The sequence below is a fragment of the Rattus norvegicus genome, chromosome 1 (genome assembly GCF_036323735.1).
Source record: "Rattus norvegicus strain BN/NHsdMcwi chromosome 1, GRCr8, whole genome shotgun sequence".
Lineage (NCBI taxonomy): Eukaryota > Metazoa > Chordata > Mammalia > Rodentia > Muridae > Rattus > Rattus norvegicus.
This window is the reverse complement of record NC_086019.1, coordinates 78,469,686-78,487,839: the sequence shown is the minus strand read 5'-3', so window position 1 is coordinate 78,487,839 and position 18,154 is coordinate 78,469,686. Positions and strand designations below refer to the sequence as shown.

Sequence of the window (18,154 nt, the reverse complement as noted above, 5' to 3'; positions counted from 1 at the left end):
TGTTTTGTTTGTTTTAATAAAAGAAAGAGCCTCAATTGTCTGACTCCAGAGGAAAATACCTAATGCCATCTGAGACCCCAGTGCACAGGGGCTACCAGAAAGGCGGTGCAGGCCCTCCTGCTTGGCGCCCTCATGGAGAGCTCAAAAGCAACCCCCCACAAGAAACTTGAGCTGCAGGACCACAGGTAAGACACACTTGTCGGCTCCAAGCGACCTGCCTGGTGGTTTCAGGACATGCAGAGGCAAAATTCCTCTGGGACCAGACACTTCTGGTTTTTAGCTGGAGCCCCAACCTCGCTGATCCCGGCCCGCAGCTCACTGCTCCCAAATCCCTTGGGAGGGAGAGCTCACGGCCCAGACAGGTGGGCACACCTGAGACTGCAGAGCAGAAGAGACCACCAATACTGTCCACCCCTGCCCATATCCCTGGCCCAAGAGGAAACTGTATATGGCCTCTGGAAACCAGAAGATAGGGGCACTGGAGCTGCAGCACCCCCCCCCCGCTCCAAACACCTGAAGGGACGTGATCAACAGTTCTCTGCACTCAAATCCCGTGGGAGGGAGACCTAAACCTTCAGAGAGGCAGACACGCCTGGGAAACCAGAAGAGACTACACTCTGCCCACATTTCTGACTCCAGAGGAAAACACCTAACGCCAACTGGGACCCTGGGGCACAGGGGCTCCCAGAAAAGGTGCTGGAGGCCCTCCTGGTTGCCACCCTCACGGAGCTCAAAAGCAACCCCCCACGAGCAAACTTGGGCCTCGGAACCACAGGTAAGACCAACTTTTCTGCTCCAAGACCTGCATGGTGGACTCAGGACACTGGCCCACAAGAACAGCTGAAGACCAGCAGACAAGAAACACTACACACCGGAAAGCAGAATACTCTATTCCCATAACTGGCTGAAAGAAAACAGGAAAAAAAGGTCTACAGCACTCCTGACACACAGGCCTATAGGATGGTCTAGCCACTGTCAGAAATAGCAGAACAAAGTAACACCAGAGATAATCTGATGGCGAGAAGCAAGCACACGAAACCAAGCAACAGAAACCAAGACTACATAGAATCATCGGAGGCCAATTCTCCCACCAAAGCAAACACTGAATATCCAAACACACCAGAAAAGCAAGATCTAGATTTAAAATTATATTTGATCATGATGCTGGAGGACTTCAAGAAAGACATGAAGAACTGCAGGAAAACGTAAATAAACAAGTAGAAGCCTATAGAGAGGAATCACAAAAATCCCTGAAAGAATTCCAGGAAAACACAATCAAACAGTTGAAGTAATTAAAAACGGAAATAGAAGCAATGAAGAAAGAACACAGGGAAACAACCCTGGATATACAAAACCAAAGAAAGAGACAAGGAGCTGTAGATACAAGCATCACCAACAGAATACAAGAGATAGAAGAGAGAATCTCAGGAGCAGAAGATTCCATAGAAATCATTGACTCAACTGTCAAAGATAATGTAAAACAGAAAAAGCTACTGGTCCCAAACATACAGGAAATCCAGGACTCAATGAGAAGATCAAACCTAAGGATAATAGGTATAGAAGAAAGTGAAGACTCCCAGCTCAAAGGACCAGTAAATATCTTCAATAAAATCATAGAAGAAAACTTCCCTAACCTAAAGAAAGAGATACCCATAAACATACAAGAAGCCTACAGAACTCCAAATAGATTGGACCAGAAAAGAAACTCCTCCCATCACATAATACTCAAAACACCAAAAGCACAAAATAAAGAAAGAATATTAAAGTCAGTAAGGGGAAAAGGTCAAGTAACATATAAAGGCAGACCTATCAGAATCACACCAGACTTCTCGACAGAGACTATGAACGTCAGAAGATCCTGGACAGATGTCATACAGACCCTAAGAGAACACAAATGCCAGCCCAGGTTACTGTATCCTGCAAAACTCTCAATTAACATAGATGGAGAAACCAAGATATTCCATGACAAAACCAAATTTACACAATATCTTTCTACAAATCCAGCACTACAAAGAATAATAAATGGTAAAGCCCAACATAAGGAGGAAAGCTACACCCTAGAAAAAGCAAGAAACTAAAAGTCTTGGCAACAAAACAAAGAGAAGAAAAGCACACAAACATAACCTCACATCCAAATATGAATATAACAAGAAGCAATAATCACTATTCCTTAAGATCTCTCAATATCACTGGTCTCAACTCCCCATAAAAAGACATAGATTAACAAACTGTATATGCAATGAGGACCCTGCATTCTGCTGCCTATATGAAACACACCTCAGAGACAAAGACAGACACTACCTTAGAGTAAATGGCTGGAAAACAACTTTCCAAGCAAATGGTTGGAAGAAGCAAGCTGGAGTAGCAATTCTAATATAGAATAAAATCGATTTTCAACTAAAAGTCATCAAAAAAGATAAGGAAGGACACTTCATATTCATCAAAAGAAAAATCCACCAAGATGAACTCTCAATCCTAAATATCTATGTTCCAAATACAAGGGCACCTACATACATAAAAGAAACCTTACTAAAGCTCAAAACAAACATTGCACCTCACAAAATAATAGTAGGAGATTTCAACACCCCACTCTCATCAATGGACAAGTCATGGCAACAGAAATTAAACAGAGACACAGACAGACTAAGGGAAGTCATGAACCAAATGGACCTAACAGATATTTATAGAACATTCTATCATAAAACAAAAGGATATAACGTCTTCTCACCACCTCATGGTACTTTCTCCAAAATTGGCCATATAATCGGTCATAAAACAGGCCTCAACAGATACAGATAGATAGAAATAATCCCATGCGTTCTATCAGACCACCACAGGCTAAAGCTGGTCTTCAATAACAAGAAGGGAAGAGCACACACATATACATGGCAGTTGAACAATGCTCTATTGAATGATTACCTGATCAAGGAAGAAAGAAAGAAAGAAATTAAAGACTTCTTAGAATTTAATGAAAATGAAGTTACAACATACCCAAACTTATGGGACACAATGAAAGCTGTGCTTAGAGGAAAACTCATAGCTCTGAGTGCCTGCAGAAAGAAACAGGAGAGACCATATGTCAGCAGCTTGACAGCACACCTAAAAGCTCTAGAACAAAAAGAAGCAAATACACCCAGGAGGAATAGAAGACAGGAAATAATCAAACTCAGAGCTGAAATCAACCAAGTAGAAACAAAAAGGACTATAGAAAGAATCAACAGAACCAAAACTTGGTTCTTTGAGAAAATCAACGAGATAGGTAAACCTTTAGCCAGACTAAGGAGAGGACACAGAGAGTGTGTACAAATTAACAAAATCAGAAATGAAAAAGGAGACATAAGTACAGAATCAGAGGAAATTCAAAAAATCATCAGATCCTACTACAAAAGCCTATATTCAACAAAACTTGAAAATGTGCAGGAAATGGACAATTTCCTAGACAGATACCAGGTACCAAAGTTAAATCAGGAACAGATAAACCATTTAAACAACCCCATAACTCCTAACGAAATAGAAGCATTCATTAAAGGCCTCCCAACCAAAAACAGCCCAGGTCCAGACGGGTTTAGTGCAGAATTCTTTCAGACCTTCATAGAAGACCTCATATTAATACTATCCAAACTATACCACAAAATTAAAACAGATGGAGCACTACCGAATTCCTTCTATGAAGCCACAATTACTCTTATACCTAAACCACACAAAGAACCAACAAAGAAAGAGAACTTCAGACCAATTTCCCTTATGAATATCGACGCAAAAATACTCAATAAAATTTTGGCAAACCAAATCCAAGAGCACATCAAAACAATCATCCACCATGTTCAAGTAGGCTTCATCCCAGGCATGCAGGAATGGTTTAATATACGGGAAACCATCAACATGATCCATTATATAAACAAACTGAACGAACAAAACCACATGATCATTTCATTGGATGCTGAGGGAGCATTTGACAAAACTCAACACCCCTTCATGATAAAAGTCCTGGAAAGAATAGGAATTCAAGGCCCATACCTAAACATAGTAAAAGCCATATACAGCAAACCAGTCGCTAACATTAAACTAAATGGAGAGAAACTTGAAGCAATCCCACTAAAATCAGGGACTAGACAAGGCTGTCCACTCTCTCCCTACTTATTCAATATAGTTCTTGAAGTTCTACCCAGAGCAATCAGACAACAAAAGGAGATCAAGGGGAAACAGATTGGAAAAGAAGTCAAAATATCACTATTTACAGATGATATGATAGTATATTTAAGTGATCCCAAAAGTTCCACCAGAGAACTACAAAACCTGATAAACACAGCAAAGTGGCTGGGTATAAAATTAACTCAAATAAATCAGTAGCCTTCCCCTACCCAAAAGAGAAACAAAGAAAGAAATTAGGGAAACGACACCCTTCATAATAGTCCCAAATAATATAAAATACCTCGGTGTGACTTTAAGCAAGCAAGTAAAATATCTGTACAAATGTGAATGCTTCACTCCTTCTTTAAATGAGGAAAAAGAATACCCTTGGCAGGGAAGGGAGAGGCAAAGATTAAAACAGAGACTGAAGGAACACCCATTCAGAGCCTGCCCCACATGTGGCCCATACATATACAGCCACCCAATTAGACAAGATGGATGAAGCAAAGAAGTGCAGACCGACAGGAGCCGGATGTAGATCGCTCCTGGATCGCTCCTGAGAGACACAGCCAGAATACAGCAAATACAGAGGCGAATGCCAGCAGCAAACCACTGAACTGAGAATAGGTCCCCCGTTGAAGGAATCAGAGAAAGAACTGGAAGAGCTTGAAGGTGCTCGAGACCCCAAAAGTACAACAATGTCAAGCAACCAGAGCTTCCAGGGACTAAGCCACTACCTAAAGACTATACATGGACTGACCCTGGACTCTGACCCCATAGGTAGCAATGAATATCCTAGTAAGAGCACCAGTGGAAGGGGAAGCCCTGGGTCCTGCTAAGACTGAACCCCCAGTGAACTAGACTATGGGGGGAGGGTGGCAATGGGGGGAGGGTTGGGAGGGGAACACCCATAAGGAAGGGGAGGGGGGAGGGGGATGTTTGTCCGGAAACCGGGAAAGGGAATAACACTTGAAATGTATATAAGAAATACTCAAGTTAATAAAAAAAAATATCTGTACAATAAGAACTTCAAGCCTCTGAAGAAAGAAATTGAAGAAGACCTCAGAAGATGGAAAGACCTCCCATGCTTATGGATTGGCAAGATTAATATAGTAAAAATGGCCATTTTACCAAAAGCGAACTACAGATTCAATGCAATCCCCATCAAAATACCAGTCCAATTCTTCAGAGACTTAGACAGAACAATTTGCAAATTCATCTGGAATAACAAAAAACCCAGGATACCTAAAACTATCCTAAACACTAAAAGGACTTCTGGGGGAATCACGATCCCTGAACTCAAGCAGTATTACAGAGCAATAGTGATAAAATCTGCATGGAATTGGTACAGAGACAGACAGGTAGACCAGTGGAATAGAACTGAAAACCCAGAAATGAACCCACACACCTATGGTCACTTGATTTTTGACAAAGGAGCCAAAACCATCCAATGGAAAAAAGATAGCATTTTCAGCAAATGGTGCTGGTTCAACTGGAGGTCAACATGTAGAAGAATGCAGATTGATCCATGCTTATCACCCTGTACAAAACTTAAGTCCAAGTGGATCAAGGACCTCCACATCAAACCAGATACACTCAAGCTAATAGAATAAAAAGTGGGGAAGCATCTCGAGCACATGGGCACTGGAGAAGATTTCCTGAACAAAACACCAATGGCTTATGCTCTAAGATCAAGAATTGACAAATGGGGTCTCATAAAACTGCAAAGCTTCTGTAAGGCAAAGGACACTGTGATTAGGACAAAATGACAGCCAACAGATTGGGAAAAGATCGCCACCAATCCTACAACAGATAGAGGCCTTATATCCAAAATATACAAAGAACTCAAGATGTTAGACCACAGGGAGACAAATAACCCTATTAAAAAATGGGGTTCAGAGCTAAACAAAGAATTCACAGCTGTGGAATGCTGAATGGCTGAGTAACACCTAAAGAAATGTTCAACATCTTTAGTCATAAGTGAAATGCAAATCAAACCAACCCTGAGATTTCACCTCACACCAGTGAGAATGGCTAAGATCAAAAACTCAGGTGACAGCAAATGCTGGCGAGGATGTGGAAAAAGAGGAACACTCCTCCATTGTTGGTGGGATTGCAGACTGGTACAACCATTCTGGAAATCAGTCTGGAGGTTCCTCAAAAAATTGGACATTGAACTACCTGAGGACCCTGCTATACATCTCTTGGGCATATACCCAAAAGATGTCCCAACATATAACAAAGACACGTGCTCCACTATGTTCATAGCATTCTTATGTATAATAGCCAGAAGCTGGAAAGAATCCAGATGCCCTTCAACAGAGGAATGGATACAGAGAATGTGGTACATCTACACAATGGAATATTACTCAGCTATCAAAAACAATGACTTTATGAAATTCATAGGCAAATGGATGGAACTGAAAAATATCATCCTGAGTGAAGTAACCCAATCACAGAAAAACACACATGGGATGCTCTCATTGATAAGTGGCCAAACGCTTAAATTGTCCTAGATGCACAGAACACATGAAACTCAAGAAGGATGACCAAAATGTGAATGCTTCATTCCTTCTTTAAAAGGGGAACAAGAATACCCTTGGCAGGGAATAGGGAGGCAAAGTTTAAAACAGAGGCAGAAGGAACATCCATTCAGAGCCTGCCCCACGTGTGGCCCATACATATACAGCCACCCAATTAGATAAGATGGATGAAACAAAGAAGTGCAGGCCAACAGGAGCCGGATGTAGATCTCTCCTGAGAGACACAGCCAGAATACAGCAAATACATAGGTGAATGCAAGCAGCAAACCAGTGAACTGAGAGTGGGACCCCAGTTGAAGGAATCAGAGAAATGACTGGAAGACCTTGAAGGGGCTCAAGACCCCATATGAACAGCAATGCCAACCAACCAGAGCTTCCAGCTACTAAGCCACTACCCAAAGACTATACATGGACTGACCCTGGGCTCCAACCTTATATGTAGCAATGAATAGCCTAGTAAGAGCACAAGTGAAAGGGGAAGCCCTTGGTTCTGCCAAGACTGAATCCCCAGTGAATGTGATTGTTGGGGGGAGGGCGGTAATGGGGGAGTATGGGGAGGGGAACACCCATATAAAGGAGAGGGGTTATGGGGATGTTGGCCCAGAAACCGGGAAAGGGAATAACAATCAAAATGTAAATAAGAAATACTCAAGTTACTAAGGATAAAAAAAATTAAAAAATTTTTAAAAAAAGGAAGAGCCTCATAGCAAATCCTGGAAAACTCTAACTCTACATACCAGGGTCTTTCATATTTGTGTGCACTAGTCACAGCAGCCGTGGAATTTACACACAGCAGCTTAGATGTTTATTCACTGATAAGTGGATAAGACAATGTAACATATAGGCAGGGTAGACCTTGATGCAGCTGGAAAGAAAATGAAATCACGATGGCCATAAGAAAATAGATGAAACTGGAAATCATTATAGTATACTAAGTAAACCAGACTCAGAGGGAAAGTACTACACAGTTTCACTCATGTAAGAAATTTACATTTAAAACTATGAGTGCATGTATTGAAACTAAAAAAGGCTATCATAAGGAAAGAGAACTTAAGATATGTAAGAAACTGAATGTGTGATGAAATTATGTAACAGGAAAGCAGCAGTGGGGACTATCTTCGGGGCAAAAAAAGAAGAAGTAATGGCCCTGGTTCTTCTTTCCAGCCCCATGTTTCCAGAAATAAGACTCAGACTCAAAGTATATTTACGAGTACCTTGGCTAGATAGCTATTCTCTTCTTTGACTAGATATAACAAAAGATATCCAATTTATTCCAGCCTACATTCTGCCATGTGGTTGGTTACCTGTGCTCAAGTAACATGTATCCATCTCATCACATCTTCCCAGCCTATTTCTTTCTTCTCATCTAGCGTCTCTCCAAGTTTTTGTTCCTGCTGGTTTATGACCCTCTCCTTAGTCCATCTCATGTCTCCAATCTCTCCCTGTGTCTCTCTTGAATCTTTCTCTTATACTCTTACTATTTCTTATACTCTTACTATTTCCTAGAACGTTCTCTCTTCCTGCCAGTGTCCCACCTCATATTTAGTCCCAGCTCGCTGACTATTGGCTTTTATATTGACAGGTGATGTTTATAAGAGATTTTCTCTACACAGTAATAACACATATGGCCTCAAAGTGCTGGAATTAAAGATATGTCTGCATGCCATAATACCTATCCTGAAATTTTAATGTAAACATGAATTGAGCCAGTCATCATTGTGACGCACCTTTAATCCCAGCTCTTGAGAGATAGAGGCAGGCATATCACTGAGTTCAAGGCCAGCATGATCTACAGAGCAAGTTCTATGATGGTTAAACAGAGAAACCAGTCTCAAAAAGCCAAAACAAAATCATTTGTTTAAAAAGAAAGAAGACAAAAGGCTAATGAAATGGCTCAAAGGATAAACTCACTTGCCTTGTAAGCATGAGGACCTGAGTTCAAATCTCCAGCAGCCACATGAAAACATAGGCATAAGCTGTACATGCTTGTAACCTCACCATCGGGGAGAGGAGACAGCAGAGTCTCAAGAGTTCAGTGGTCAGCCAGCCTAACCAAAACAGCAGGCTGTAGGTTCAATGATAGGCTCTATCTCAAGGAAATAAGGTAGAACACAGTAGAGGAAGACATTGGGCATCATCTTGCACTGGACTCTACGTGTGTGCATACAAGCAATCCCTTATGTGTGCATGTATTACACACAGACCACACACCACTCACACTTTTACAAAAAGAAAAGAAAATGGGAACTAACTATGCAAGGAAAGAAACCAGTTGACAGAAGAGAAGGGACATGGGGAGGGCAGAGAGGAGGGTGGCAATGAGAACAAATCATAATGTCATATGTGTAAAGATGCTTCAATAAAATATATTGCTTTGTGTGTCCTGAAATAAAAACTATTTTTTTTAAAAAATGTCATTGTGTTGGTAATACTGATTAGAATCTTGATGGCATCTATCTAGAAGATAAGCTTCTGGGAATATCTGTATGTAGAATGCTCTACTTTTGTGTAGTGTATAGTCATGCCTGTGAATGATCATACTCTATAGAATAATTGAAGTGGGAGCCCCCATTCTATAGGTGAGAAACATCATTTCCAGTACTTGAGTCTTGCACTGTATAAAAAAGGAGAAAGGTGGCTGAACCCAAGCAGTCACTTCTCTCTGTTCCTTAGATTCCTAAATTCTGATGCAACATAGCCAGCTGCCTCAAGTTCCTGCCACTACAATGAATAAACCTCAATTACCTCAAACTGTGAAATAAAGTAAACCTTGACTGCCTTAAGTTGCTTTTGTCACATGTTTCATGGCAGCAAAAAGAAAAAGGTAGCTAAAACAATAGTATTTACACAGGATGGGGTTTTATTCAGACATAAAGATGAACTGAGGTAACTGGCCAGACTTGCAAATGAAAATGGGGTCTTCATATTGAGCAAAATAAATCAGACTCAAAAGGCATATGTTTTACTTTTGTGGAAGTTGGGTATCCGTGTGTGTGTGTGTGTGTGTGTGTGTGTGTGTGTGTGTGTGTGTGTGTGTGTGTGTGTACACATCTGTAGAATATACATCAAGGAGAAAAGAGACTAGACAAGAATAGAAAACTGTGGGAGTGAGGACAGATACAAAAGAAAATAATGGAAGTGAATATTGCCATAGCAGAGAATATATTTAAAAGAAAATGGCATCGGGTTGGAGATTTAGCTCAGTGGTAGCAAGTGCAAGGCCCTGGGTTCGGTCCCCAGCTCTGAAAAAAAGAAAAAAAAAAGAAAATGGCATCATGGAACCCATCACTTTGTGCAACAAATAGACACTTAGAAAAATATTTAATGTGAGCTTTCTGTGGGAAGAATAGATATAAGTATCAGGTAGAAAGAAGAAAGACAATGAATCGGCTGGGTTAAAGGTGACTGTGGCATGACAGAGATGACATTAAAAAAAGAAGAAGAAATGGGAGTTTAAAAGGTATTTCCAAACACAAAAGATGTTTTGACAATGAGCCATGTGAGAAGTGACAGCAAAAGAGGATATCTGAAGAGTCCCAGTTCAAGACAGACATCCAGACCCTCTGTCAGTACAAAGACGTATGTGAGGAAGATGCGTGGAGACTTTCCAGTTCAGGGCTCTATGGAGATGTGTATTTCAAATATCCCATTTGGACATAAAATTCTGAAGATCACAGAGAATTTCTTGAATGCAACAATAAAACTAAAAGCCATCAGCAGATGTTGCACAGAAGTAGATGTCTAATTGTGTGAAGACACCACCAACAGCCCTATATGCTGCCTGCTCCCATAAAAACTCATCTCTATTCTACATGGGATTTCTTCCTCCTGTCTCCTCATGACCATCTTACCCATGCACACTTGATGATTTCTCTAATTCCCAAGTTGAATTTCCCTGGCCCTGCCTGGAGTTCTCCTTGCTGATGAGGTATCTAGATGGGCTGCAGAAGCCAATGAGCTTCTTCTGTTCCTGGTCCTTCCTTCCTGCAAAGGATATTTAATCCCTGGTCCACCCTGAGGAAGATGTGCACCTTCATATCCACCATCAAATAAAGTAGTTTGGCCAAGCAAGGACCGTCTCCCTCATCAAGAATCATGGAGAGGGGAGGTTTCATCTGAAAGAGTCATGCCTAAATATCCTGTAAATATTCTGTATTTCAGCCCCTTCTCATGCTCATCACTCACTTGGAACCAAACAGGATTCCATCCCTGCCATAGGCTCATCCCTTTCTGCCTGGCACGTAGGAGAATCACAGACCTGTAAACCCCCATTCCCAACTCCCTGAGGTCAGGAGGACGGAAACCACAGCATGCATCCGAGATCCTGTATCTTCTCACCCAGGAAAACATGGGCCTGGACCCCTATCTCTGGCTCTTCTCCTCCCCTAAACAGCTTGCCAGCAGTGATCAGGCACCCCAGTGTGGAGGCAGACACACAGTCTGACACTGCTGGACTGATGGTTATTCAGAGGTAGCACCGTGATGACAAAAGGTGGTGGAACAAATAAGTGTTCTCATCCCTCATCAAGGAAAGTTCCCTTCAACAGATGAAGACCATTGCACATTATGTTATGTATAACATTACAAACAAATGGACAGTATGAGGCCCAGGTACAATGAATACATCTACAAAATGACTCAAACATTTTGAAAGAAGGGGGAGGGGGAATTATAAGAGCCAAAGGGATTTTGTTGTGAGATTGCGACTTCTAGTAATGTCAGAAGCAACACATGTTAAGTCTCATTAACATGACTGCCTAACTATGCCCTGAACAACAACAACAAAGTAGACATATCAAAGGGTATAGGCTAAACCCTACAAAAATAACTACAGGGAACTAAGACTGCTAAGAATGGGAGAAATAGTCTTCCCCAGAGAATAGCACATCATTTGGTTATCCAACAACAAAAAATCATCTCTGGAAACATACGAACAAGAACATTGTACAGGCTGAGTAGGTTTTAGATAGATAGATAGATGATAGATAGATAGATAGATAGATAGATAGATAGATAGATAGATAGATAGGCAGGCAGACAGATAGATAGGCATAGACAGAGGTAGAGATATATGTGTAATATGTATAGATAGATATATAACAATTAATGGAAAAATAAACCATAAATTTGAAAGAGAACAAGGAGGGGTATATGGGTGGATTTAAAAGGGAGAAAATAATGTAAATAGATTATAATCTAAAAAATAAAAGTAAAGAAAAGAAAGGTGAAGATCTTTTGAGTTCTGGAAAATCACCTTCAATGAAAACATTAGCACAAACTCAAATTTTCGGTCACCATTGGCTAGTGCTGTACTTGTCATGCACAAGATTCAGAAAGGAATGTTGGTGGGTAACAGTAAACAAGTGGTACAGCATCTTTCCGAATGCATCTTACTATGGATAGGTAACTACTGTTACCCCCAGCATGACTATACTTGTATCTGTCCCCAAAAAATATAATTAACATATAATGCCCACCATGGCAGTTTAGACACAGCACTGTGCTCACAAAAGATGTTGTGAGAAAAGATTCAAGACTTCCTGAATGAAGAAACTAGCATAGACTCTTTCATTTTCAATATCACTATTAGCTAGGGAGGGGTGTGTGTGTGTGTGTGTGTGTGTGTGTGTGTGTGTGTGTGTGTGTGTAGGTGGGTGGGGTGGGTGTGTGCGCGCACGAGTGCCTGTACACACACTGAAGTAAGTTACAAAGTCACAACTATGTAGAACACCATGTACTATGTTGGGTAATATCTGTTCTCCAAAAGAATACACCTGCATCTGACCTAATTTCACATGATTAGCAGAAATTCTTCATAGTCCAGATGCAAATAATATCCCACATGGCATCCCTTGGGACTGCTCTAAGCACAGAGACAATGACCAACTATCAGATATTCTTACCTGGGACTAAAAGCTCAAGGGGGTCACTAGGCAATGACCACAAATAGGAATTGACTTTGGGAGATACAAAGCATCTGTAGGTCCTCTTGTACCCTGGGCTCACAGGGGAGATGAGGAATGTGTTATGGTCCTGTTGTAAGCAGTTCCGAGGAAAGGAAGCATTTCCATCTCTGCAGAGGATGAAGAGGTCAAAGAAATGATGTGTGTGACAGACCAGAGTCACATTTCTTTTTGAGAATCCCTGGGGTCCTGAATCAATAGTAAGAGATGGTTTCTCCTTGTAAGCACCTAGAAGTGGAAAGACCCCGTGGTTAGCTGCTTATGGTAACACAGACCTTTAATCTTAGGTAGGACTCGGGAAACAGAGGCAGGTAAATCTCTGTGAATTTGAAATCATCCTGCTCTAAATAGAGATTTCAAAATCACAAAAAGACCCTGTTATTTAAAAACATTATTAACCTGAGAGAATGTTTGCAGCTCACCATTGGACTGAACAAGGGGACCCCAGTGGAGGAGTTAGAGAAAAGACTGAAGGAGCTGAAGGGGTTTCAACCCCATAGGAAGAACAATAATATCATTCAACCAGACTCCACCAGAGCTCCGAGGGACTAAACCACCAACCAATGAGTACAAATGGAGGGACCCATGACTCCAGCCACATATGAGGTAGAGGATGGCATAGTCCAGCATTAATGGGAGGAAAAGCTCTTGGTCCTGTAAAGGCTTATTTCCCCAGTGTAGGGTATTGCCAGGGCATTGAGGTTGGAGTGGGTGGGTGGCAACAGGAGCATCATCATAAAAGCAGGGGGAAGAGGAAGGAATATGGGAGAGGAGAGAAGAGGATAACATTTGAAATGTAAATACATAAAATATTCAAGAAAAATAAATTTATTTTAAAAATTAAAAATTTTAAAAATAAAAACATTATTAAAATTGACCATAAAATTCAGTCTTATAAAAGACAATATGAAACCAAAAGTTAATTCATCAATCTATAAATATCATGAAGCATGCTCATATTATTTTCTATGAAAAACAACCATAGAAGGTTCTATGTAGTTACAGAATGTGCTGTCGTTCCCCATGATCTCCATCACTTAGGGACCATAGTCACCATTCTGAAGGGAGCCTAGGCTACAGTTAGCACAGAGGAAGGATCACAAACCTACAAAGGATCAGGTTATGAATCTAAGTTGGTAGAGGTCTTGCAAAATATATGCAATGCCCTGAGTTTTATGCCCATCATCAAATTAATGATGTGGCTGACCAAGTATATAGTGCTAGTACTAACAAAGTAGAATCAGAAGGATCAGAAGGTCAAGATTATGTGTGGATACACATCAAGTTCAAGATCAGACTGAGATATTTGAGATCCTGCTTCCAAAAGAAGTAGAGAAAATGGAAATTAAAAAGGAAAGGATAGGGGCTGGGGATTTAGCTCAGTGGGAGAGCGCTTACCTAGGAAGCGCAAGGCCCTGGGTTCGGGCCCCAGCTCCGAAAAAAAGAACCAAAAAAAAAAAAGGAAAGGATAAAATAAGAGAAGAGGAAGCAAAGGGAGGATAGGACAAGATAGGACAGAAGAGGAAAAGAAAGAAGAGAGATCAATGTATAGGAGCAGACATACAGGGCAGGGCCTGTGATGGGGCATGTGTAGTTCACTGAGGTAGGCAAAAAGCTGAAGAACAGTGTTCATGGCAATTACTCACCTGTCACAATCAACTCCAATTTGTCACTAGTTTGTGACCATTTGCCTCCATTGTAATAGCTACAGTAGTAAATCCCAGCATGGGTGTGTATCACATTCTGCAGACTGAACTCAAAAACCTCCTGGTCTCCCTGTGGGGTTTTATCATACCATATTTCATTGTGTAAAAAATTCTGTAGACGCATGTTGGTCACTCCTGGAGGGGACCTGCAGAAGACAGTCACAGTACTGCCTGTGGAAATCACAGTTCCTGGTACTGCCCAGATTGAAGGATAAGGAGATGGTCCTACAGAGACACAGAAGATTTCTTGTCATCTAATGTCAGGAGAGCCTGGTTCCAGAAAGTTATGGAGTAGCTCCCACATCAATCATGAATCAAGAAAATGGTCACACAGTCAGGTGGAAGGGCCAATATGGTGGAGGCAATTGCTCTGTTGGCATTCTTTCTTCCTAGATGACTCTAGCTAATGTCATGTTGAATAAAAACGAACCAGCAGAATTTCTGGCATGTTTCAATAGGCCTAATCATCTTTACTGTTTTCAAACAACATAGGGATAACTCTCATACCTTAGTGCTATCAAGTGACTTCTCTCCTTGTCTCCTGCCAGCCCAGGAATCAACCCTGAGGATTGATATTCTTATCACCAAACCTTGACATTTTCATGGGCCAGTCAGCGTGATGTTCCATTAAATCACTGACCTATGTCTTTCTTTGTCTCTTGCTTCTCTGTAAAAACCAACCATTATCTACCACTCCAATCTCACAAAAAAAAACCTGGGAGCCTCTGAATATAAATGAACCTCCTTTGTGCTGCCCCCTTATTAGAAAGCATTTACTTCAACTCTGTCCCATTGATGATATGTCTTCCTAGGAGCAGGCCTCAGTAAGAGAGCCAGACACAGCACACATGAGAAGAGATGAGAAGAAAAAGAAAGCAAATTAAATTCAAAATTAAATGCCTGAATCCTAAGGAATAAACAAGGGTCTGGGTGCCCCCTCCTCCATATCCTTCTAGACTGGATAGCATGGAGGTCTTTGTAGCCCATGGTGAAGGATCCATACCCCAAAGATGGCTACACTAGTAAGGACTAAATATGAAGGAGGTATAAAGGTGGCTGCCAATATAAACTGCATCTCAGGATCTGCTCAAGATTCCTAAACTTCCAATGCTACTCCAAACCAAAATTCAGTTCCCCAGGGCTAAAACAGAAACAGACTCACCATAGTGTGCCCAGATCCTCTGCTCTATTAAACACACTGAAACAGGAAAAAAAGTTCTGATGAGAGAAGTCTGTCCTGTTATACACTGATCCAAACCCAGAGTTCAGATTAAAAACAGCAGGGCAAGATAGACAGGCAGAGGTCAGGAATGGACATTTTGCAGCCATCAGGCCAGGTCTTCCTAAAGGAAGAATTTGGGGGGGGAGAAGGGAGGGAGGGAGTTTTAAACCTTGGAGTTTGTATTAATTACCCTCTGGCTAAGAATAATGACTCCTGTGGTACTTACCAAGTCCAAGAAGAGCAGCCCCAAGGCCCATGACAATGATTTGTGCCAGATCTCCACATCCACACACAGAGAACTAGTGACACTGCCTGCACAGGGGAACACACCCATCGGATAGAGCAGACTGGTTTCTGGAAACCCTGTCAAGAATTATGACATCCAACAAAACAGGAAGGGCATAAGCTCTTGCACAATCCATGTCTATGACTTCTTAATTCTATACCACATATAGAGGCCAGGCAGGCAGTGGTTCCTTTATATTCTGTCTCTTCAGGCTTTAAATTCTCAAAGATATTATATGTATAGATATACTATCCTCTGGTATTCCCATATATGTATATTCTTGTCAATGTTTGAGAGAAAACAGTGAGATGCAACCAGAAAACGTGGATCCCAAATAACCCACAAATCTACTGGAACAGTTAGAATAGTCTGGATGGGAAATAGGCAGAGATGAAATAAGACAACTTGGATTATAGGAGGGTAGAGCCAGAAACGATAAAAACCAATGCTTCTGCAATATGTGCATATCTCGGTAACTTTTCTGAGCAAATAACTACACAGCAAAGACCCTACACTGACAATGCAAATAACAGAAACAAAAATAATGCAACTTAAAAGCAGATTATGGAATCTCTGGCCCAAGAGGAAACTGTATGGGGCCTCTGAGAACAGGAAGATAGGGGCACTCAATGCTACGGTCCAGACACCACCCAGATCTGAAGGGACCCAGCCAAACAGCTCCCTGCACAGAAATTCCTTGGGAGGGAGAGCTAGACCTTCAAAGGAGCAGACACACCTGGGAAGCAAGAGGAGACTACTCCCTGCCCACATTTCTGACTCTAGAGGATAATGCCTAGCGCCATCTGGGCCGCCTGTGCACAGGGTCCCAAGCGATGGTGGGCCCTTCTGGTTGCTGACCTCACAGAGCGCTGAAACCCAGATCTAAGAAGCAACTCCAGGACACCGCCGGAACCTGAAGGAAACAGACCTGATAAACAGTTCTCTGCACTGAAATCCCGTGGGAGGGAGAGCTAAACCTTCAGAGAGGCAGACACGCCTGGGAAACCAGAAGAGACTGCACTCTGCACACACATCTCGGATGCCAGAGGAAAACATCAAACACTATCTGGAACCCTGGTACACTGAAGCTCCCGGAAATGGCGGCACAGATCTTCCTAGTTGCTGCCGCCCCAGAGAGCTCGTGGGCAGCACCCCGAGAGCGAACTTGACCCTCGGGACCACAGGTAAGACCAACTTTTCTGCTGCAAGAGACCTGCCTGCTGAACTCAAGACCCAGGCCCACAGGAACAGCTGAAGACCTGTAGAGAGGAAAAACTACACGCCCGAAAGTAGAACACTTTTCCCCATAACAGGCTGAAAGAAAACAGGAAAACAGGTCTACAGCACTCCTGACACACAGGCTTATAGGGCAGTATAGCCACTGTCAGAAATAGCAGAACAAAGTAACACTAGAGATAATCAGATGGCGAGAGGCAAGTGCAGGAACCCAAGCAACAGAAACCAAGACTACATGGCACCATCGGAGCCCAATTCTCCCATCAAAACAAACATGGAATATCCAAACACACCAGAAAAGCAAGATCTAGTTTCAAAATCATATTTGATCATGATGCTGGAGGACTTCAAGAAAGACGTGAAGAACTCCCTTAGAGAACAAGTAGAAGCCTACAGAGAGGAATCGCAATGCCTGAAATGCCTGAAAGAATTCCAGGAAAACATAAATAAACAAGTAGAAGCCCATAGAGAGGAGACACAAAAATCCCTAAAAGAATTCCAGGAAAACACAATCAAACAGTTGAAGGAATGAAAAATGGAAATAGAAGCAATCAAGAAAGAACACATGGAAACAACCCTGGACATAGAAAACCAAAAGAAGAGACAAGGAGCTGTAGATACAAGCTTCACCAATAGAATACAAGAGATGGAAGAGAGAATCTCAGGAGCAGAAGATTCCATAGAAATCCTTGACACAACTGTCACAGATAATGTAAAACAGAAAAAGCTACTGGTCCCAACCATACAGGAAATCCAGGACTCAATGAGAAGATCAAACCTAAGGATAATAGGTATAGAAGAAAGTGAAGACTCCCAGCTCAAAGGACCAGTAAATATCTTCAACAAAATCATAGAAGAAAACTTCCCTAACCTAAAAAAAGAGATACCCATAGGCATATAAGAAGCCTACAGAACTCCAAATAGATTGGACCAGAAAAGAAACTCCTCCCGTCACATAATACTCAAAACACCAAATGCACAAAATAAAGAAAGAATATTAAAAACAGTAAGGGAAAAAGGTCAAGTAACATATAAAGGCAGACCTACCAGAATCACACCAGATTTCT

The 18,154-nt window shown here is 41.6% G+C and overlaps 1 protein-coding gene across 1 annotated transcript in view; it reads right to left on the bottom strand.

The window, feature by feature from the left end:
- Gp6 (glycoprotein VI) overlaps positions 1 to 15,940 on the bottom strand; it is a 63,475-nt gene extending 47,535 nt beyond the window's left edge. Inside the window, exons 1-4 of the mRNA XM_039097279.2 lie at positions 15,792 to 15,940; positions 15,506 to 15,541; positions 14,284 to 14,568; positions 12,578 to 12,865 (exon numbers count right to left, since the gene is read on the bottom strand). Of these exons, the coding sequence (XP_038953207.1) occupies positions 12,578 to 12,865; positions 14,284 to 14,568; positions 15,506 to 15,541; positions 15,792 to 15,822 (640 nt within the window). The 5' untranslated portion in view covers positions 15,823 to 15,940. The remainder of the gene's footprint in view (positions 1 to 12,577; positions 12,866 to 14,283; positions 14,569 to 15,505; positions 15,542 to 15,791) is intronic.
- Between the last annotated feature and the right edge of the window lie 2,214 nt (positions 15,941 to 18,154).